The 24,469-nt window shown below is 52.5% G+C and overlaps 1 protein-coding gene across 1 annotated transcript in view; it reads left to right on the top strand.

The window, feature by feature from the left end:
* The window catches only part of ppfia4 (PTPRF interacting protein alpha 4), a 70,197-nt gene that overhangs the window by 17,555 nt on the left and 28,173 nt on the right, over positions 1-24,469 (top strand). The window contains exons 5-12 of the mRNA XM_072461871.1: positions 535-666; positions 747-809; positions 890-981; positions 8,564-8,693; positions 11,900-12,096; positions 16,981-17,212; positions 20,737-20,772; positions 21,551-21,672. Coding sequence (XP_072317972.1) covers positions 535-666; positions 747-809; positions 890-981; positions 8,564-8,693; positions 11,900-12,096; positions 16,981-17,212; positions 20,737-20,772; positions 21,551-21,672 — 1,004 coding nt within the window. The remainder of the gene's footprint in view (positions 1-534; positions 667-746; positions 810-889; positions 982-8,563; positions 8,694-11,899; positions 12,097-16,980; positions 17,213-20,736; positions 20,773-21,550; positions 21,673-24,469) is intronic.

Here is a 24,469-nt window from a genome sequence, read left to right as displayed (position 1 = left end):
AGCGTTAGCCCACAGTGTTGTGAGGAGGCAGATGTGGCCTCGTTATGCTCTGATTTATTCAAGTGAAGGATCAATACTAAATAGGCATAGCACGGCCAATCAAGAAGAAGCATTGTTTGTAGAAGAATAAAGTGTAATTAGCTAATTGTTGCTAATTTATTCTGTGACAAAAGGGTAAAACAGTCATTTTTTTCGTCTTGTACACAGGAGTGTTAGCGTTTGTGTCGAGCTACACACTGGACTGAATGTGACTATTATGTTGTGTCTTCATTTCCTTTTCTTTGGATGATTTCTCTTCTTTCTTCTTCTGATTGGACTTTGATGGCTCTGGTCTTATGGTCTTGTCCTGTTTGTGATTGTAGCGACGTGAGAGTCAGTATTATAGTATTACACAGGGTGAAAGTGACTTAACTGCAATGATGATACTTCTGTAAAGGCACGTTTTGTACTACTACATTTAAAAGACACATTTCCCTCTTGATGGACTCATGTTGCTTCGTTCAGTGGATGATCCATGTTCTGTTTGTGTTTCAGGCTCGTCAGAGAGAGAAGATGAACGAGGAGCACAACAAGCGCCTTTCGGACACAGTGGACCGACTTCTGACCGAGTCCAACGAGCGACTGCAGCTGCACCTGAAGGAGCGCATGGCCGCCCTGGAGGACAAAGTAGGAATCACACCCAAACCTCAGTCCTAATTAAAGACATAGTTCTTACGTTTATACATCTGTCTTGTCTTTACCTGCAGAACTCCCTGATTCAGGATCTGGAGAACTGTCAGAAGCAGCTGGAGGAGTTCCACCACACCAGGGTCAGTGCCGCAGGAAACCTGCTCTTTCTTTATTTCATTTATTTCATCAGGAACTTTCTTTCACCTCTTGTGTCTCTCAGGAGCGATTGATCGGAGAGATTGAAAAGCTCAGGAACGAGATTGACCATTTGAAACGTCGCAGTGGAGCGTTTGGCGACGGGACTCATCCCAGGTACAGAAAATAGCAATGATTTCATGTAAAACACCGGACTTTTTATTACCACACTCTCCTGCCAAATCTGAAAGATTAAAAACATCAGGGTATTTTTGAAAATATACCAGTATATTGTATATATATATATTCCATCTCATGTGTTTGTGTCACATGTTCTGAATGAACTGCTGTCATGTGATGATCGTGACACGTGTCGATTCCCACTTGTGCAGCTAGTGTGGGTCCTTAGGCAAGCCCCTCCCTCACACCATGATGAGTGCAAACAAAATGAATGACATGGCGGCCAAACAAGGTCTGCGTCAGGTGCTGGGGAACCAGAGCACCTGGGCGACGGGAACAAGGAGGAGCTACATACAGAGGATGTGGGATGAACGGCGAGTACGAAACCCACGGTCAACACTAACGACCAAACAACTAGTAGCTCAGTGTTCCAACATCCACAAACGGCAACTGCGCTCACAACTAGAGATTGATGAGATACAACACAGATGCTATGGCAATAGCGAGCGCGAGCCAGTGCGCCAGGTCCGAGGTCAGAGGGGAGTTAGCGCTAACTCCCCAGCCAGAGATTGGGTACGATTGGGTTCAGTGAACCTTGAGACACTCGGCTATCGTAAGAGCAACCATGAAATGCCATGGAAAAGGGGGTTGGAAGCTAAAATCAAGACAGCTCGGAGAGAGATGAGCCGACCGTCTGAGGCCCAGAGAGGTGAGCCGACCGTCTGAGGCCCAGAGAGGTGAGCCGACCGTCTGATGGCTCTGAGAGAGGACCAGAAGGATCCGTCAAAGGGCACAGTCCTGTCCAACTATCGGCCAATAACCTGTCTCTCCACAACATGGAAGCTCCTGTCAGGCATAAGCTCCTGTCAGGCATAAGCTCCTGTCAGGCATAAGCTCCTGTCGGGGATAATGGCGGCTAAGATAAGCGGCACATGGATCTATACACGAGCAGTTCAGAAAGGCAAAACTACCAGAGGTGCAAAACACCAGCTCCTGGTGAAAGAACTGTCACTACAGAACAGACTGTAGAACCCGACACACCGACCTGACCCTGCCTGGATCCATTACAAGAAATCATACGACTCAATGACACACACTTGGATCAATGAATGAGTTGTACAACATCGATGGAGCTCTAAGAGCCTTCATAGGAACTCGATGAGGCTGTGGAAAACCCCCCTTCAGGCCAACGGCAAGACACTTGCACAAGTGACAGTCAAATGTGGCATTTTCCAAGGTGCTGCGCTGTCACCACTGCTGTTCTGCAGAGGTCTGAACCCCCTCACTGCTGTTCTGCAGAGGTCTGAACCCCCCACTGCTGTTCTGCAGAGGTCTGAACCCCCTCACTGCTGTTCTGCAGAGGTCTGAACCCCCTCACTGCTGTTCTGCAGAGGTCTGAACCCCCCACTGCTGTTCTGCAGAGGTCTGAACCCCCCCCACTGCTGTTCTGCAGAGGTCTGAACCCCCCCACTGCTGTTTTGCAGAGGTCTGAACCCCCCCACTGCTGTTCTGCAGAGGTCTGAACCCCCCACTGCTGTTCTGCAGAGGTCTGAACCCCCCACTGCTGTTCTGCAGAGGTCTGAACCCCCCCCACTGCTGTTCTGCAGAGGTCTGAACCCCCCCACTGCTGTTTTGCAGAGGTCTGAACCCCCCCACTGCTGTTCTGCAGAGGTCTGAACCCCCCACTGCTGTTCTGCAGAGGTCTGAACCCCCCCACTTCTGTTCTGCAGAGGTCTGAACCCCCTCACTGCTGTTCTGCAGAGGTCTGAACCCCCCCACTGCTGTTCTGCAGAGGTCTGAACCCCCCACTGCTGTTCTGCAGAGGTCTGAACCCCCTCACTGCTGTTCTGCAGAGGTCTGAACCCCCCACTGCTGTTCTGCAGAGGTCTGAACCCCCCACTGCTGTTCTGCAGAGGTCTGAACCCCCCACTGCTGTTCTGCAGAGGTCTGAACCCCCTCACTGCTGTTCTGCAGAGGTCTGAACCCCCCACTGCTGTTCTGCAGAGGTCTGAACCCCCCCCACTGCTGTTCTGCAGAGGTCTGAACCCCCCCACTGCTGTTTTGCAGAGGTCTGAACCCCCCCACTGCTGTTCTGCAGAGGTCTGAACCCCCCACTGCTGTTCTGCAGAGGTCTGAACCCCCCCCACTGCTGTTTTGCAGAGGTCTGAACCCCCCCACTGCTGTTCTGCAGAGGTCTGAACCCCCCCACTGCTGTTTTGCAGAGGTCTGAACCCCCCCCACTGCTGTTCTGCAGAGGTCTGAACCCCCCCACTGCTGTTTTGCAGAGGTCTGAACCCCCCCACTGCTGTTCTGCAGAGGTCTGAACCCCCCACTGCTGTTCTGCAGAGGTCTGAACCCCCCCCACTGCTGTTCTGCAGAGGTCTGAACCCCCCCCACTGCTGTTCTGCAGAGGTCTGAACCCCCCCACTGCTGTTCTGCAGAGGTCTGAACCCCCTCACTGCTGTTCTGCAGAGGTCTGAACCCCCTCAGCCAAATAATCAACAAGACTGGCTCTGGATACGACTCAGGAATGGAGCTTCCATCAGTCACCTCCTCCACATGGAGGACATCACGCTGGATGCCAAGAGCGAGCGGGACATTCACACCACCAGGATCTACAGCTGAGATATCGGAATGTCATTGGGACGAGAGAAGTGTGTGATGGTGACTAAGAGAGGGAAGGTGGTCCACACAGAGGGGGACAGAGGACATTGAGGACAGTTACAAGAGGCAAGTCCTGAAGCAGCTCAATGACAAGAACAAGTCCTGGACAATAAACAGCTACTGGCAGTGATCAGAGGACGTGCTCAGTGAATGTCTCAGACAATGAGGAACAGAGGATGATGAGGTGCTCATGGGAGGACACGCCCCTACATGGGAGGACACGCCCCTACATGGGAGGACACGCCCCTACACGAGAGGACACGCCCCTACATGGGAGGACACGCCCCTACATGGGAGGACACGCCCCTACATGGGAGGACATGCCCCTACACGAGAGGACACGCCCCTACATGGGAGGACACGCCCCTACATGGGAGGACACGCCCCTACATGGGAGGACACGCCCCTACACGAGAGGACACGCCCCTACATGGGAGGACACGCCCCTACATGGGAGGACACGCCCCTACATGGGAGGACATGCCCCTACATGGGAGGACACGCCCCTACATGGGAGGACACGCCCCTACATGGGAGGACACGCCCCTACATGGGAGGACACGCCCCTACACGGGAGGACACGCCCCTACATGGGAGGACACGCCCCTACACGAGAGGACACGCCCCTACATGGGAGGACATGCCCCTACATGGGAGGACACGCCCCTACATGGGAGGACACGCCCCTACATGGGAGGACACGCCCCTACATGGGAGGACACGCCCCTACATGGGAGGACACGCCCCTACATGGGAGGACACGCCCCTACATGGGAGGACACGCCCCTACACGAGAGGACACGCCCCTACATGGGAGGACATGCCCCTACATGGGAGGACACGCCCCTACATGGGAGGACACGCCCCTACATGGGAGGACACGCCCCTACACGAGAGGACACGCCCCTACACGGGAGGACACGCCCCTACATGGGAGGACACGCCCCTACACGGGAGGACACGCCCCTACACGGGAGGACACGCCCCTACATGGGAGGACACGCCCCTACACGAGAGGACACGCCCCTACATGGGAGGACACGCCCCTACATGGGAGGACACGCCCCTACATGGGAGGACATGCCCCTACACGAGAGGACACGCCCCTACATGGGAGGACACGCCCCTACATGGGAGGACACGCCCCTACATGGGAGGACACGCCCCTACACGAGAGGACACGCCCCTACATGGGAGGACACGCCCCTACATGGGAGGACACGCCCCTACATGGGAGGACATGCCCCTACACGAGAGGACACGCCCCTACATGGGAGGACACGCCCCTACATGGGAGGACACGCCCCTACATGGGAGGACACGCCCCTACACGAGAGGACACGCCCCTACATGGGAGGACACGCCCCTACATGGGAGGACACGCCCCTACATGGGAGGACATGCCCCTACATGGGAGGACACGCCCCTACATGGGAGGACACGCCCCTACATGGGAGGACACGCCCCTACATGGGAGGACACGCCCCTACACGGGAGGACACGCCCCTACATGGGAGGACACGCCCCTACACGAGAGGACACGCCCCTACATGGGAGGACATGCCCCTACATGGGAGGACACGCCCCTACATGGGAGGACACGCCCCTACATGGGAGGACACGCCCCTACACGAGAGGACACGCCCCTACATGGGAGGACACGCCCCTACATGGGAGGACACGCCCCTACATGGGAGGACACGCCCCTACATGGGAGGACACGCCCCTACATGGGAGGACACGCCCCTACATGGGAGGACACGCCCCTACACGAGAGGACACGCCCCTACACGGGAGGACACGCCCCTACATGGGAGGACACGCCCCTACATGGGAGGACACGCCCCTACATGGGAGGACACGCCCCTACACGAGAGGACACGCCCCTACACGGGAGGACACGCCCCTACATGGGAGGACACGCCCCTACACGGGAGGACACGCCCCTACACGGGAGGACACGCCCCTACATGGGAGGACACGCCCCTACACGGGAGGACACGCCCCTACATGGGAGGACACGCCCCTACATGGGAGGACACGCCCCTACATGGGAGGACACGCCCCTACACGGGAGGACACGCCCCTACACGGGAGGACACGCCCCTACATGGGAGGACACGCCCCTACATGGGAGGACACGCCCCTACATGGGAGGACACGCCCCTACATGGGAGGACACGCCCCTACACGAGAGGACACGCCCCTACATGGGAGGACACGCCCCTACATGGGAGGACACGCCCCTACATGGGAGGACACGCCCCTACATGGGAGGACACGCCCCTACACGAGAGGACACGCCCCTACATGGGAGGACACGCCCCTACATGGGAGGACACGCCCCTACATGGGAGGACATGCCCCTACATGGGAGGACACGCCCCTACATGGGAGGACACGCCCCTACATGGGAGGACACGCCCCTACATGGGAGGACACGCCCCTACACGGGAGGACACGCCCCTACATGGGAGGACACGCCCCTACACGAGAGGACACGCCCCTACATGGGAGGACATGCCCCTACATGGGAGGACACGCCCCTACATGGGAGGACACGCCCCTACATGGGAGGACACGCCCCTACATGGGAGGACACGCCCCTACACGAGAGGACACGCCCCTACATGGGAGGACACGCCCCTACATGGGAGGACACGCCCCTACATGGGAGGACACGCCCCTACATGGGAGGACACGCCCCTACATGGGAGGACACGCCCCTACATGGGAGGACACGCCCCTACACGAGAGGACACGCCCCTACATGGGAGGACATGCCCCTACATGGGAGGACACGCCCCTACATGGGAGGACACGCCCCTACATGGGAGGACACGCCCCTACATGGGAGGACACGCCCCTACACGAGAGGACACGCCCCTACACGGGAGGACACGCCCCTACATGGGAGGACACGCCCCTACACGGGAGGACACGCCCCTACACGGGAGGACACGCCCCTACATGGGAGGACACGCCCCTACACGGGAGGACACGCCCCTACATGGGAGGACACGCCCCTACATGGGAGGACACGCCCCTACATGGGAGGACACGCCCCTACATGGGAGGACACGCCCCTACATGGGAGGACACGCCCCTACACGGGAGGACACGCCCCTACATGGGAGGACACGCCCCTACATGGGAGGACACGCCCCTACATGGGAGGACACGCCCCTACATGGGAGGACACGCCCCTACATGGGAGGACACGCCCCTACATGGGAGGACACGCCCCTACATGGGAGGACACGCCCCTACACGAGAGGACACGCCCCTACATGGGAGGACACGCCCCTACATGGGAGGACACGCCCCTACATGGGAGGACACGCCCCTACATGGGAGGACACGCCCCTACATGGGAGGACACGCCCCTACACGAGAGGACACGCCCCTACACGGGAGGACACGCCCCTACACGGGAGGACACGCCCCTACACGGGAGGACACGCCCCTACACGGGAGGACACGCCCCTACACGGGAGGACACGCCCCTACACGGGAGGACACGCCCCTACATGGGAGGACACGCCCCTACATGGGAGGACACGCCCCTACATGGGAGGACACGCCCCTACATGGGAGGACACGCCCCTACATGGGAGGACACGCCCCTACACGGGAGGACACGCCCCTACATGGGAGGACATGCCCCTACATGGGAGGACACGCCCCTACATGGGAGGACACGCCCCTACATGGGAGGACACGCCCCTACACGAGAGGACACGCCCCTACATGGGAGGACATGCCCCTACATGGGAGGACACGCCCCTACATGGGAGGACACGCCCCTACATGGGAGGACACGCCCCTACATGGGAGGACACGCCCCTACACGAGAGGACACGCCCCTACACGGGAGGACACGCCCCTACACGGGAGGACACGCCCCTACACGGGAGGACACGCCCCTACACGGGAGGACACGCCCCTACATGGGAGGACACGCCCCTACACGGGAGGACACGCCCCTACATGGGAGGACACGCCCCTACATGGGAGGACACGCCCCTACATGGGAGGACACGCCCCTACATGGGAGGACACGCCCCTACACGGGAGGACACGCCCCTATGGGAGGACACGCCCCTACATGGGAGGACACGCCCCTACATGGGAGGACACGCCCCTACACGGGAGGACACGCCCCTACATGGGAGGACACGCCCCTACATGGGAGGACACGCCCCTACATGGGAGGACACGCCCCTACATGGGAGGACACGCCCCTACATGGGATGTACCACAGGAACATAACTGAAGTGGCTGATATTACAAAATCCTACCAATGGTGAGAAAGAGGACAGAGGCCCAGATCTACCACACCAGACAAGACCCAAGGTGTAGCTGTGCAAAGGGCCCTGAGACCGTCCCACACATAACTGCAGGTGCAGATGCTGCAGGGACCTCAGACATGGAGCTCCATCACCAGGAGCTGACATAGTGTAAGAAACATCTGAGCAGAGCACGAGCTGAAGACCCCAAGGACAAAGTGGAAACACCTCCAAAGGTGGAGAACGACCGAGCCAAGGTCCTCTGGGACTTCCAGATACAGACAGACCGAATGGTACTGGAACCAACCGGACATAGTGGTGGTCATTATGGGTCAGAGGAAAGCCGTGGTGGTGGACATTGCAGTGCATCATGGGATGGAAACATCTGGAAAAAGGAACATGAGAAACTAGAGAAATCACAAGGCCTCAGAGAGGAGCTGGAGAAGGTGTCAGGGGTGCCCGTAGTGACCGGAGCACTTGAGGCAGTGACCCCCAAACTGGAGGAGTGATCCCCATGTGTATAATGTGTACCCTGTGTACCCCGTGTACCCCATGTACCCCATGTACCCCGTGTACCCCATGTACCCCGTGTACCCCATGTACCCCGTGTACCCGCGGCGATGCAGGTCTCACCTGGGCAGTGCCAGTGACCTGCGCTTCTCGGTGGTGGAGGGTCAGGACGGGCACTACAGCACCACCGTGATCCGCCGAGCTCAGAAAGGACGACTGTCTGCGCTCCGAGACGACCCCAACAAGGTAACGAGCATCGTGCATGTTAAATCAGGCTAAGAACACAAAGGGTTAGCTGTGTTGAAGTCTTTTTGAGAGACTTTTCTATTTCAAACTCTCAAATCTTTTTGAATGGATTTGTCTCATTTGCATTGAAATAAAACAACTCTTTCTGACACTTCTGACAAGACTAAATCATATTTTAAGAATATTCATTTAAAGTATTTATTAACTAATGTGTTTGATGGTCCTGCTTTGTTCCCCTTTTAGTCCTACTTTGTGCCAGTTTATGTGTCACTTTTCTTTTGGTCATATTCTAGAGTGTCTTTTTCTGCCGTCCACATTCACATCTGCTTGACCGCTCCAGTGATGAAGACCAGTTGTGTCCGTCACGCCATCATTCTGTACTAACCTGTGTCTGTCTTCTCTCACCTGCCGCCATGGACATGCTGTGATGTAAGTTCAATGTCCATCCTCCTCTGACCTCCTCTGACCTCCACTGACCTCCTCTGACCTCCTCTGACCTCCACTGACCTCCTCTGACCTCCTCTCACCTCCTCTCACCTCCTCTGACCTCCTCTGACCTCCTCTGACCTCCACTGACCTCCACTGACCTCCTCTGACCTCCTCTGACCTCCTCTGACCTCCACTGACCTCCACTGACCTCCTCTGACCTCCACTGACCTCCTCTGACCTCCACTGACCTCCACTGACCTCCTCTGACCTCCACTGACCTCCTCTGACCTCCTCTGACCTCCTCTCACCTCCACTGACCTCCACTGACCTCCTCTGACCTCCACTGACCTCCTCTGACCTCCTCTGACCTCCACTGACCTCCACTGACCTCCTCTGACCTCCACTGACCTCCTCTGACCTCCTCTGACCTCCACTGACCTCCTCTGACCTCCACTGACCTCCTCTGACCTCCACTGACCTCCACTGACCTCCTCTGACCTCCACTGACCTCCACTGACCTCCACTGACCTCCTCTGACCTCCACTGACCTCCTCTGACCTCCACTGACCTCCACTGACCTCCTCTGACCTCCTCTGACCTCCTCTGACCTCCTCTCACCTCCTCTGACCTCCTCTGACCTCCTCTGACCTCCACTGACCTCCTCTGACCTCCTCTGACCTCCACTGACCTCCTCTGACCTCCACTGACCTCCTCTGACCTCCACTGACCTCCACTGACCTCCTCTGACCTCCACTGACCTCCTCTGACCTCCACTGACCTCCACTGACCTCCTCTGACCTCCACTGACCTCCTCTGACCTCCTCTGACCTCCTCTCACCTCCACTGACCTCCACTGACCTCCTCTGACCTCCACTGACCTCCTCTGACCTCCTCTGACCTCCACTGACCTCCACTGACCTCCTCTGACCTCCACTGACCTCCTCTGACCTCCTCTGACCTCCACTGACCTCCTCTGACCTCCACTGACCTCCTCTGACCTCCACTGACCTCCACTGACCTCCTCTGACCTCCACTGACCTCCACTGACCTCCACTGACCTCCTCTGACCTCCACTGACCTCCTCTGACCTCCACTGACCTCCACTGACCTCCTCTGACCTCCTCTGACCTCCTCTGACCTCCTCTCACCTCCTCTGACCTCCTCTGACCTCCTCTGACCTCCACTGACCTCCTCTGACCTCCTCTGACCTCCACTGACCTCCTCTGACCTCCACTGACCTCCTCTGACCTCCTCTGACCTCGTGTGTTCACCCGTGCAGACGTGAACCTCAGACTCAGACATAAACATATTTTCTGCATAAATAAACATAAAGAATCTAAAGTATTTATTATATTTGACCTTCAGTGTTTTGATCATTTGAATCTGACTCATTATTATTCATTCTTTATGTTTCTTCCACGATGCGGCTCATTTCGCTCTCGCAACAAGATCAACGTTTCTTATTTAATTGAGTTATTATTGATTGAGTTTAATTGACTTTTACATTTGTAAATAGTATAAAAAAGTTGAATTCTATGGGATTTGTTTCAGTTTTGATGAATAATGTTTTGATCGTTTTGGTTTGTTTCATATTTAATACATGTTTTGTCGACTGTGGCTTTGATTTCAAAATGTAATAAAATATGATCTTAACAAGTTGTTTCATAAAGTAAGGATAATAATCACCATGGTTACATGTCACAAGCTTCTTTACCTAAAGGAATTGTTTTGTCACAATTACCACATTTTAGACTAACGATTATTGTGAGAAAAAATATCACAAATTGAAAATGATTCATAATTATTGAGACGAAAAACAGTGAAAAATCTTTACGTTAAAAACCTCCAGATAAAAATGTTCGTTACATTTAAGTCTATTTTTGGCCTATATATTGAAGATAAAGTACTTCTAGAATTGTCACGTTATTGCAGCCTGAATAATCACGATGAAGCGACTCATCTTGACGGCCCCAGAACTACATAGACCATGATCCTTCGCTGCGTTTTACTGCAGAAAACATAAAGAAACCACCATTATTCAAATGTTCATTTGTGGGAAAATGTCCGTCATTATTTGTACCAAAGACGTCAGCACTTTGTCCTGAAGGACTGTGCAGTAAACAGTGTTAAAGTTACACTGATGCGCCCGCTCAGGCCCGCTCAGGCCCGCTCAGGCCCGCTCAGGCCCGCTCAGGCCCGCTCACACCCGCTCAGGCCCGCTCACACCCGCTCAGGCCCGCTCACACCCGCTCAGGCCCGCTCACACCCGCTCAGGCCCGCTCAGGCCCGCTCAGGCCCGCTCACACCCGCTCAGGCCCGCTCACGCCCGCTCACACCCGCTCAGGCCCGCTCACGCCGCTCAGGCCCGCTCACGCCGCTCAGGCCCGCTCACACCCGCTCAGGCCCGCTCACACCCGCTCACGCCCGCTCAGGCCCGCTCAGGCCCGCTCAGGCCCGCTCACACCCGCTCAGGCCCGCTCACGCCCGCTCACACCCGCTCAGGCCCGCTCACACCCGCTCAGGCCCGCTCAGGCCCGCTCAGGCCCGCTCACACCCGCTCACGCCGCTCAAGCCCGCTCACGCCGCTCAGGCCCACTCACGCCGCTCAGGCCCGCTCACGCCGCTCAGGCCCGCTCACACCCGCTCAGGCCCGCTCACACCCGCTCAGGCCCGCTCACACCCGCTCAGGCCCGCTCACGCCGCTCAGGCCCGCTCACGCCCGCTCAGGCCCGCTCACACCCGCTCGCACCCACTCACGCCCGCCTCTTCTGCCCCAGGTGTGCGCTGTCTTCGGGCAGGATTACCCGTCCCTGCGCGGCTCCGTGGGTCACCTCCTGGGCAGCGACGTGGAGCCCGAGTCCGACATGGACGACGATGTGAGCTCCGCCCTCCTGTCCCCCAGCGGCCAATCGGATGCGCAGACTCTGGCGCTAATGCTACAGGAACAGCTGGACGCCATCAATGAAGAGATCAGGTGACACTTCACAATCCTGGTCCTGACTTTACTAAAGCTGAACTAGAGAAGAGACTAGTTCAGCTTTAGTCTTTTTAGTCTTCATTTATGTGTAGAACTTCTCAAAACCAAGTGTGGTTCAAGTGTTCTCCAAATGTGTTCATATTTTAATGATTTAGTCCTGGTTTAGTCCTGGTTTAGTCCTGGTTTAGTCCTGGTTTAGTCCTGGTTTAGTCCTGGTTTAGACCTGGTTTAGTCCTGGTTTAGTCCTGGTTTAGTCCTGGTTTAGACCTGGTTTAGACCTGGTTTAGACCTGGTTTAGTCCTGGTTTAGTCCTGGTTTAGTCCTGGTTTAGACCTGGTTTAGTCCTGGGTTAGTCCTGGTTTAGTCCTGGTTTAGTCCTGGTTTAGACCTGGTTTAGACCTGGTTTAGACCTGGTTTAGTCCTGGTTTAGTCCTGGTTTAGTCCTGGTTTAGTCCTGGGTTAGTCCTGGTTTAGTCCTGGTTTAGTCCTGGTTTAGACCTGGTTTAGACCTGGTTTAGTCCTGGTTTAGTCCTGGTTTAGACCTGGTTTAGACCTGGTTTAGTCCTGGTTTAGACCTGGTTTAGACCTGGTTTAGACCTGGTTTAGTCCTGGTTTAGTCCTGGTTTAGTCCTGGTTTAGTCCTGGTTTAGACCTGGTTTAGTCCTGGTTTAGTCCTGGTTTAGTCCTGGTTTAGACCTGGTTTAGTCCAGGTTTAGTCCTGGTTTAGTCCTGGTTTAGACCTGGTTTAGACCTGGTTTAGACCTGGTTTAGTCCTGGTTTAGACCTGGTTTAGACCTGGTTTAGACCTGGTTTAGACCTGGTTTAGTCCTGGTTTAGTCCTGGTTTAGACCTGGTTTAGACCTGGTTTAGACCTGGTTTAGTCCTGGTTTAGACCTGGTTTAGACCTGGTTTAGACCTGGTTTAGTCCTGGTTTAGTCCTGGTTTAGTCCTGGTTTAGACCTGGTTTAGTCCTGGTTTAGTCCTGGTTTAGACCTGGTTTAGACCTGGTTTAGACCTGGTTTAGACCTGGTTTAGTCCTGGTTTAGACCTGGTTTGGACCTGGTTTAGACCTGGTTTAGTCCTGGTTTAGTCCTGGTTTAGACCTGGTTTAGACCTGGTTTAGACCTGGTTTAGTCCTGGTTTAGTCCTGGTTTAGTCCTGGTTTAGTCCTGGTTTAGACCTGGTTTAGTCCTGGTTTAGTCCTGGTTTAGACCTGGTTTAGTCCAGGTTTAGTCCTGGTTTAGACCTGGTTTAGACCTGGTTTAGACCTGGTTTAGACCTGGTTTAGACCTGGTTTAGACCTGGTTTAGTCCTGGTTTAGACCTGGTTTAGACCTGGTTTAGACCTGGTTTAGTCCTGGTTTAGTCCTGGTTTAGACCTGGTTTAGACCTGGTTTAGACCTGGTTTAGTCCTGGTTTAGTCCTGGTTTAGTCCTGGTTTAGTCCTGGTTTAGACCTGGTTTAGACCTGGTTTAGTCCTGGTTTAGTCCTGGTTTAGTCCTGGTTTAGACCTGGTTTAGACCTGGTTTAGACCTGGTTTAGACCTGGTTTAGTCCTGGTTTAGACCTGGTTTAGACCTGGTTTAGACCTGGTTTAGTCCTGGTTTAGTCCTGGTTTAGTCCTGGTTTAGACCTGGTTTAGACCTGGTTTAGTCCTGGTTTAGTCCTGGTTTAGTCCTGGTTTAGTCCTGGTTTAGTCCTGGGTTAGTCCTGGTTTAGACCTGGGTTAGACCTGGTTTAGTCCTGGTTTAGTCCTGGTTTAGTCCTGGTTTAGACCTGGTTTAGACCTGGTTTAGACCTGGTTTAGTCCTGGTTTAGTCCTGGTTTAGACCTGGTTTAGACCTGGTTTAGACCTGGTTTAGACCTGGTTTAGTCCTGGTTTAGACCTGGTTTAGACCTGGTTTAGACCTGGTTTAGTCCTGGTTTAGTCCTGGTTTAGTCCTGGTTTAGTCCTGGGTTAGTCCTGGTTTAGTCCTGGTTTAGTCCTGGTTTAGTCCTGGTTTAGACCTGGTTTAGACCTGGTTTAGTCCTGGTTTAGTCCTGGTTTAGACCTGGTTTAGTCCTGGTTTAGTCCTGGTTTAGTCCTGGTTTAGACCTGGTTTAGACCTGGTTTAGACCTGGTTTAGACCTGGTTTAGTCCTGGTTTAGTCCTGGTTTAGACCTGGTTTAGACCTGGTTTAGACCTGGTTTAGTCCTGGTTTAGACCTGGTTTAGTCCTGGTTTAGACCTGGTTTAGTCCTGGTTTAGTCCTGGTTTAGTCCTGGTTTAGACCTGGTTTAGTCCAGGTTTAGTCCTGGTTTAGACCTGGTTTAGACCTGGTTTAGACCTGGTTTAGTCCTGGTTTAGTCCTGGTTTAGTCCTGGTTTAGACCTGGTTTAGTCCTGGTTTAGTCCTGGTTTAGTCCTGGTTTAGACCTGGTTTAGTCCAGGTTTAGTCCTGGTTTAGACCTGGTTTAGACCTGGTTTAGACCTGGTTTAGTCCTGGTTTAGTCCTGGTTCATAATGTTCTGAAATAATCTGACTCTGATGTTTAGAGTTTCATCAGTTTAAATCTGTGGGTGTAATCCCTCATTGGTCCAGGCGTGTTCCATAGTAGAAAAAGCTTCAGTTGTAGTCATCTGGACTCAGTTTGAAAAAATAGACGTTTCGACTCTCATCCAAGAGTCATTGTCAATAACAGAATTTAGGTCGAGAACTCCGATATTAATACTGTTCTGTGGTAAGACCCGCCCATTGGGAGGAGCCTTCCTGAAGTAGAAAGAGTTGTTTGTTTCAACAGAAACTCCCCCTTGTATCTACCGAGCCTATTCAGAATCTTAATGGGCTATTAGAATCCTCTTTGTCTTAGTGAGACCCTGGCTCAACCACCCTGAGGACCTGATTAGCATCTAAATGTCCTGGTCCTGGTCCTCTACCTCTCCAGGGGTTCAGTATACCATTATAGATACCAGGAAGATTGAATCTTAGCCCTCCATTTCTGTTTAAAGAAGTTCTTTCTTTTTTAACAAAAATAGCTTCCTTGACTCCTCTTTCAAACCATCTTTTCTCCTGCTTAAAACCTTCACCTCACCGTCTTCAAACGAGTGATTAGAGGCTTCAAGATGGAGATGCACGGCACTCTGTGGTCCTGAACTAGTATTTCTTCTGTGCTGATAAAGCCTCTTGTGTAGAGGCTGTTTCGTCTCACCTATGTACCGTTCTTTACAGCTTTCTTCACTGCATTGGATCGAATAAACTACATTGCTCTGTTTTTGAGTTGGCAACTTGTCCTTGGGGTGAACCAGTTTTTGTCTTAAAGTGTTTCCTGGTTTAAAATAAACAGGGACTTCGTGTTGTCTAAAAATTCTCTGCAGTTTTTCCGACAGGCCAGACACATAAGGGATAGAAACACCCTTCTCTGTTCAGTTTCCCTTTTGTCCTGCTTCTTGGTTCTCTTCACTCTGTTGAGGGCCCAAGCGGGGTAACCACAGGCTGAGAGGGCATTTCGGACATGTTTTTCCTCTTTCTTCTTGCCCTCTGAGCTGGTGGACACACCTTGAGCTCTGTGTTGTAAGGTTCTGATCACAGCTTGTGCTGTAGTGGGTGGTTGGAACCAAAGAGCAGATACTGGTCCGTGTGTGTAGGTTTCCTACATACTTCTATTTGGAGTTTCCCGTCCTCTCCTCTGATCGTGGAACAATCAAGAAAGGCCAAGCGATTCTCCTTAGCGTCTTCTCTTGTAAACCTGATATGTGGGTCCACAGCATTGATGTGATCAGAGAAGGTTTCCAGCTCTTGTTTCTTGATTGTTACAAAAGTATCATCGACATAGCGGAGCCACAGTTTTGGGGCGGAGCCTGAGAATGAGGCCAGTGCCTTCTTCTCAAAGTGCTCCATGTACAGGTTGGCCACTATGGGAGAGACGGGCGAGCCCATGGCACAGCCATGAATCTGTCTGTAAAATTGTCCCCGGAATTGAAAGTAAGTGGTGTTCAGACAGATGTCCAACAGTTTACATATGTGTTCAGGTGTCAGTTTGGTCCTTTCCTGTAGGGTGGTGTCTTCCTGCAGTCTGATCCTCACTGCTGCTACTGCATCAGTGGTCGGGATGCAGGTGAACAGGGACACAACATCATATGAAACCATGAGGTCATCTGGGTCCAGTTGGAGCTGTTTCACTTTATCCACAAAGTTGTGCGTGTTTTCCACATGATGTACCGAAACAGCCTCTACACAAGAGGCTTTATCAGCACAGAAGAAATACTAGTTCAGGACCTCAGAGTGCCGTGCATCTCCATCTTGAAGCCTCTAATCACTCGTTTGAAGACGGTGAGGTGAAGGTTTTAAGCAGGAGAAAAGATGGTTTGAAAGAGGAGTCAAGGAAGCTATTTTTGTTAAAAAAGAAAGACCTTCTTTAAACAGAAATGGAGGGCTAAGGTTTAATCTTCCTGTTATTTATAATGGGTTACTGAACCCCTGGAAAGGTAAAGGACCAGGACATTTAGATGCTAATCAGGTCCTCAGGGTGGTTGAACCAGGGTCTCACAAAGACAAAGAGGATTCTAATAGCCCATTAAGATTCTGAATAGGCTCGGTAGATACAAGGGGGAGTTTCTGTTGAAACAAACAACTCTTTCTACTTCAGGAAGGCTCCGCCCAATGGGCGGGTCTTACCACAGAACAGTATTAATATCGGAGTTCTCGACCTAAATTCTGTTATTGACAATGACTCTTGGATGAGAGTCGAAACGTCTATTTTTTCAAACTGAGTCCAGATGAAACAACTGAAGTCATCAGTTTAAGACATAAAACTCTAAGACACGCCCTGTTTTCAGGATCGATCATTCACTCTTGTTTTATTCCCCCTCCCCCCTCTCCTCCCCTCCTCCCTCCCCCCTCCCTCAGGATGATCCAGGTGGAGCGTGAGTCCTCTGACCTTCGCTCAGAGGCTCTTGACCCTCGGGGCAGCAGCAGTAATAGTATGGACGGTCTGAACGTGACACTTCGACCTCGGGCTCTGCCCACTTCAGCCACGGCTCAGTCTCTGGCCTCGTCCACTTCGCCCCCGACCAGCGGTCACTCCAGCCCCAAACACCACACACGCAACGCCGCCCACAACCTGGGCATCATGACCCTGGTACTACACACAGAGACACACAGAGACACACAGAGACACACACAGAGACACAGAGACACACACAGAGACACACACAGAGACACAGAGACACACACAGAGACACAGAGACACACACAGAGACACACACAGAGACACACACAGAGACACACACAGAGACACAGAGACACACAGAGAGACACACAGAGACACACACAGAGACACACACAGAGACACAGATACACACACAGAGACACACACAGAGACACACACAGAGACACACACAGAGACACACACAGAGACACACACACACAGACAGACACAGAAGTAGTACTAGTAATTGTATAAGTAGTAGTATAAATAGTAGTAGGTAGAGGAGTTGGTAGGAGTAAAATATTGTCAGTTTAAAGTTTTGACTTAGACAAACACAAACAAAGGTATAAATATGGAGTACACAGTATAAATATGGAGTACACAATATAAATATGGAGTACACACAGTATAAATATGGAGTACACAGTATAAATATGGAGTACACACAGTATAAATATGGAGTACACAGTATAAATATGGAGTACACAATATAAATATGGAGTACACACAGTATAAATATGGAGTACACAGTATAAATATGGAGTACACACAGTATAAATATGGAGTACACAGTATAAATATGGAGTACACACAGTATAAATACTGAGTACACAGCATAAATATGGAGTACACAGTATAAATATGGAGTACACAGTATAAATATGGAGTACACACAGTATAAATATGGAGTACACAGTATAAATATGGAGTACACAGTATAAATATGGAGTACACAGTATAAATATGGAGTACACACAGTATAAATATGGAGTACACAGTATAAATATGGAGTACACACAGTATAAATATGGAGTACACAGTATAAATATGGAGTACACACAGTATAAATATGGAGTACACAGTATAAATATGGAGTACACAGTATAAATATGGAGTGTACACAGTATAAATATGGAGTACACAGTATAAATATGGAGTACACACAGTATAAATATGGAGTACACACAGTATAAATATGGAGTACACAGTATAAATATGGAGTACACAGTATAAATATGGAGTACACACAGTATAAATATGGAGTACACAGTATAAATATGGAGTGTACACAGTATAAATGTGGAGTACACAGTATAAATGTGGAGTACACAATATAAATATGGAGTACACACAGTATAAATATGGAGTACACAGTATAAATATGGAGTACACAGTATAAATATGGAGTGTACACAGTATAAATATGGAGTACACAGTATAAATATGGAGTACACAATATAAATATGGAGTACACAGTATAAATATGGAGTACACACAGTATAAATATGGAGTACACAGTATAAATATGGAGTGTACACAGTATAAATATGGAGTACACAGTATAAATATGGAGTACACACCGTATAAATGTGGAGTACACAGTATAAATATGGAGTACACAGTATAAATATGGAGTACACAATATAAATATGGAGTACACACAGTATAAATATGGAGTACACACAGTATAAATATGGAGTACACACAGTATAAATATGGAGTACACAGTAAAAATATGGAGTACACACAGTATAAATATGGAGTACACAGTATAAATATGGAGTACACACAGTATAAATATGGAGTACACAGTATAAATATGGAGTACACACAGTATAAATATGGAGTACACACAGTATAAATATGGAGTACACAGTATAAATATAGAGTACACAGTATAAATATGGAGTACACACAGTATAAATATGGAGTACACAGTATAAATATGGAGTACACACAGTATAAATATGGAGTACACAATATAAATATGGAGTACACAGTATAAATATGGAGTACTCAGTATAAATATGGAGTACACAGTATAAATATGGAGTACACAGTATAAATATGGAGTACACACAGTATAAATATGGAGTACACACAGTATAAATATGGAGTACACGGTATAAATATAGAGTACACAGTATAAATATGGAGTACACACAGTATAAATATGGAGTACACAGTATAAATATGGAGTACACACAGTATAAATATGGAGTACACAATATAAATATGGAGTACACAGTATAAATATGGAGTACTCAGTATAAATATGGAGTACACAGTATAAATATGGAGCACACAGTATAAATATGGAGTACACAATATAAATATGGAGTACACAGTATAAATATGGAGTACACACAGTATAAATATGGAGTACACAGTATAAATATGGAGTACACAATATAAATATGGAGTACACAGTATAAATATGGAGTACACAATATAAATATGGAGTACACACAGTATAAATATGGAGTACACAGTATAAATATGGAGTGTACACAGTATAAATATGGAGTACACAGTATAAATATGGAGTACACAGTATAAATATGGAGTACACACAGTATAAATATGGAGTACACAGTATAAATATGGAGTACACAGTATAAATATGGAGTACACACAGTATAAATATGGAGTACACAGTATAAATATGGAGTACACAGTATAAATATGGAGTACACACAGTATAAATATGGAGTACACACAGTATAAATATGGAGTACACAGTATAAATATGGAGTACACACAGTATAAATATGGAGTACACAGTATAAATATAGAGTACACAGTATAAATATGGAGTACACACAGTATAAATATGGAGTACACAGTATAAATATGGAGTACACACAGTATAAATATGGAGTACACAATATAAATATGGAGTACACAGTATAAATATGGAGTACACAGTATAAATATGGAGTACACACAGTATAAATATGGAGTACACAGTATAAATATGGAGTACACACAGTATAAATATGGAGTACTCAGTATAAATATGGAGTACACAGTATAAATATGGAGTACACACAGTATAAATATGGAGTACACAATATAAATATGGAGTACACAGTATAAATATGGAGTACACACAGTATAAATATGGAGTACACAGTATAAATATGGAGTACACACAGTATAAATATGGAGTACACAGTATAAATATGGAGTACACAATATAAATATGGAGTACACAGTATAAATGTGGAGTACACAATATAAATATGGAGTACACACAGTATAAATATGGAGTACACAGTATAAATATGGAGTACACACAGTATAAATATGGAGTACACAGTATAAATATGGAGTACACAATATAAATATGGAGTACACACAGTATAAATATGGAGTACACAGTATAAATATGGAGGACACACAGTATAAATATGGAGTACACAGTATAAATATGGAGTACACACAGTATAAATATGGAGTACACAGTATAAATATGGAGTACACACAGTATAAATTAACACTTTATTGATACATTATTAAACTATTGTCTGAATATTGTTATGAAGATTTCGCCAGAAAAAGATCAGGATCATATTTATATCTACATTTTGACCATTAGGACGACACATAGTGACCTCTGACCTCTGACCTCTCATACTATTGAGTATTGTCAACATGTCTGTGTTTTACAGCCCAGTGACCTGAGGAAACATCGCAGGAAAGTAGCCGTGAGTTTGACCACATGTTTGACCTCACATTTGACCACACATTTGACCACACACTGACCACATGTTTGACCTCACATTTGACCTCACATTTGACCACATGTTTGACCTCATATTTGACCTCACATTTGACCACACACTGACCACATGTTTGACCTCACATTTGACCTCACATTTGACCACATGTTTGACCTCATATTTGACCTCACATTTGACCACACATTTGACCACACATTTGACCACACATTTGACCACACACTGACCACATGTTTGACCTCACATTTGACCACATGTTTGACCTCATATTTGACCACACATTTGACCACACACTGACCACATGTTTGACCTCACATTTGACCACACATTTGACCTCATATTTGACCACACATTTGACCACACATTTGACCACACACTGACCACATGTTTGACCACATGTTTGACCTCACATTTGACCACATGTTTGACCTCATATTTGACCTCACATTTGACCACACATTTGACCTCATATTTGACCACATGTTTGACCACATGTTTGACCACATGTTTGACCTCATATTTGACCTCACATTACACTGACCACATGTTTGACCTCATATTTGACCTCACATTTGACCACACATTTGACCTCATATTTGACCACATGTTTGACCACACATTTGACCACACACTGACCACACATTTGACCACATGTTTGACCTGACATTTGACCACATGTTTGACCTCATATTTGACCTCACATTTGACCACACATTTGACCTCATATTTGACCTTGTGGTTTCAGTCGCCGGTGGAAGTGGACAAAGCCACCATCAAGTGTGAAACGTCGCCTCCTTCGTCTCCTCGAAGTTTACGACTGGAAACAAACTTTGCTCAGTTCACGGGGAGTCTGGAGGACGGGCGCGGGTGAGTGGGGGAGTCTGGAGGACGGGCGCGGGTGAGTGGGGGAGTCTGGAGGACGGGCGCGGGTGAGTGGGGGAGTCTGGAGGACGGGCGCGGGTGAGTGGGGGAGTCTGGAGGACGGGGCGGGTGAGTGGGGAACACGGGCGCGGGTGAGTGGGGGAGTCTGGAGGACGGGCGCGGGTGAGTGGGGGAGTCTGGAGGACGGGGCGGGTGAGTGGGGGAGTCTGGAGGACGGGCGCGGGTGAGTGGGGGAGTCTGGAGGACGGGCGCGGGTGAGTGGGGGAGTCTGGAGGACGGGCGCGGGTGAGTGGGGGAGTCTGGAGGACGGGGCGGGTGAGTGGGGGACACGGGCGCGGGTGAGTGGGGGAGTCTGGAGGACGGGCGCGGGTGAGTGGGGGAGTCTGGAGGACGGGGCGGGTGAGTGGGGGACACGGGCGCGGGTGAGTGGGGGAGTCTGGAGGACGGGCGCGGGTGAGTGGGGGAGTCTGGAGGACGGGGCGGGTGAGTGGGGGAGTCTGGAGGACGGGGCGGGTGAGTGGGGGACACGGGCGCGGGTGAGTGGGGGAGTCTGGAGGACGGGGCGGGTGAGTGGGGGACACGGGCGCGGGTGAGTGGGGGAGTCTGGAGGACGGGCGCGGGTGAGTGGGGGAGTCTGGAGGACGGGGCGGGTGAGTGGGGGAGTCTGGAGGACGGGGCGGGTGAGTGGGGGACACGGGCGCGGGTGAGTGGGGGAGTCTGGAGGACGGGGCGGGTGAGTGGGGGACACGGGCGCGGGTGAGTGGGGGAGTCTGGAGGACGGGGCGGGTGAGTGGGGGACACGGGCGCGGGTGAGTGGGGGAGTCTGGAGGACGGGGCGGGTGAGTGGGGGACACGGGCGCGGGTGAGTGGGGGAGTCTGGAGGACGGGGCGGGTGAGTGGGGGACACGGGCGCGGGTGAGTGGGGGAGTCTGGAGGACGGGCGCGGGTGAGTGGGGGAGTCTGGAGGACGGGGCGGGTGAGTGGGGGAGTCTGGAGGACGGGCGCGGGTGAGTGGGGGAGTCTGGAGGACGGGGCGGGTGAGTGGGGGAGTCTGGAGGACGGGGCGGGTGAGTGGGGGACACGGGCGCGGGTGAGTGGGGGAGTCTGGAGGACGGGCGCGGGTGAGTGGGGGAGTCTGGAGGACGGGGCGGGTGAGTGGGGGAGTCTGGAGGACGGGGCGGGTGAGTGGGGGACACGGGCGCGGGTGAGTGGGGGAGTCTGGAGGACGGGGCGGGTGAGTGGGGGACACGGGCGCGGGTGAGTGGGGGAGTCTGGAGGACGGGGCGGGTGAGTGGGGGAGTCTGGAGGACGGGGCGGGTGAGTGGGGGAGTCTGGAGGACGGGGCGGGTGAGTGGGGGAGTCTGGAGGACGGGGCGGGTGAGTGGGGGACACGGGCGCGGGTGAGTGGGGGACACGGGCGCGGGTGAGTGGGGGAGTCTGGAGGACGGGGCGGGTGAGTGGGGGACACGGGCGCGGGTGAGTGGGGGAGTCTGGAGGACGGGGCGGGTGAGTGGGGGACACGGGCGCGGGTGAGTGGGGGAGTCTGGAGGACGGGCGCGGGTGAGTGGGGGAGTCTGGAGGACGGGGCGGGTGAGTGGGGGAGTCTGGAGGACGGGCGCGGGTGAGTGGGGGAGTCTGGAGGACGGGCGCGGGTGAGTGGGGGAGTCTGGAGGACGGGGCGGGTGAGTGGGGGAGTCTGGAGGACGGGGCGGGTGAGTGGGGGACACGGGCGCGGGTGAGTGGGGGAGTCTGGAGGACGGGGCGGGTGAGTGGGGGACACGGGCGCGGGTGAGTGGGGGAGTCTGGAGGACGGGGCGGGTGAGTGGGGGACACGGGCGCGGGTGAGTGGGGGAGTCTGGAGGACGGGCGCGGGTGAGTTGGGGAGTCTGGAGGACGGGGCGGGTGAGTGGGGGAGTCTGGAGGACGGGCGCGGGTGAGTGGGGGAGTCTGGAGGACGGGCGCGGGTGAGTGGGGGAGTCTGGAGGACGGGGCGGGTGAGTGGGGGAGTCTGGAGGACGGGGCGGGTGAGTGGGGGAGTCTGGAGGACGGGTGAGTGGGGGAGTCTGGAGGACGGGGCGGGTGAGTGGGGGACACGGGCGCGGGTGAGTGGGGGAGTCTGGAGGACGGGGCGGGTGAGTGGGGGACACGGGCGCGGGTGAGTGGGGGAGTCTGGAGGACGGGGCGGGTGAGTGGGGGACACGGGCGCGGGTGAGTGGGGGAGTCTGGAGGACGGGCGCGGGTGAGTGGGGGAGTCTGGAGGACGGGGCGGGTGAGTGGGGGAGTCTGGAGGACGGGGCGGGTGAGTGGGGGGCGCGGGTGAGTGGGGGAGTCTGGAGGACGGGGCGGGTGAGTGGGGGACACGGGCGCGGGTGAGTGGGGGAGTCTGGAGGACGGGGCGGGTGAGTGGGGGAGTCTGGAGGACGGGGCGGGTGAGTGGGGGAGTCTGGAGGACGGGGCGGGTGAGTGGGGGAGTCTGGAGGACGGGGCGGGTGAGTGGGGGACACGGGCGCGGGTGAGTGGGGGAGTCTGGAGGACGGGGCGGGTGAGTGGGGGACACGGGCGCGGGTGAGTGGGGGAGTCTGGAGGACGGGGCGGGTGAGTGGGGGACACGGGCGCGGGTGAGTGGGGGAGTCTGGAGGACGGGCGCGGGTGAGTGGGGGAGTCTGGAGGACGGGGCGGGTGAGTGGGGGAGTCTGGAGGACGGGGCGGGTGAGTGGGGGACACGGGCGCGGGTGAGTGGGGGAGTCTGGAGGACGGGGCGGGTGAGTGGGGGACACGGGCG

Source organism: Eucyclogobius newberryi, unplaced genomic scaffold (genome assembly GCF_026437365.1).
Source record: "Eucyclogobius newberryi isolate DKJ021-1_F unplaced genomic scaffold, fEucNew1.0.hap1 SCAF_33, whole genome shotgun sequence".
NCBI classification, from domain to species: Eukaryota; Metazoa; Chordata; class Actinopteri; order Gobiiformes; family Gobiidae; genus Eucyclogobius; species Eucyclogobius newberryi.
The sequence above is the reverse complement of the archived record's forward strand: the minus strand, read 5'-3'. Positions and strand labels throughout refer to the sequence as shown.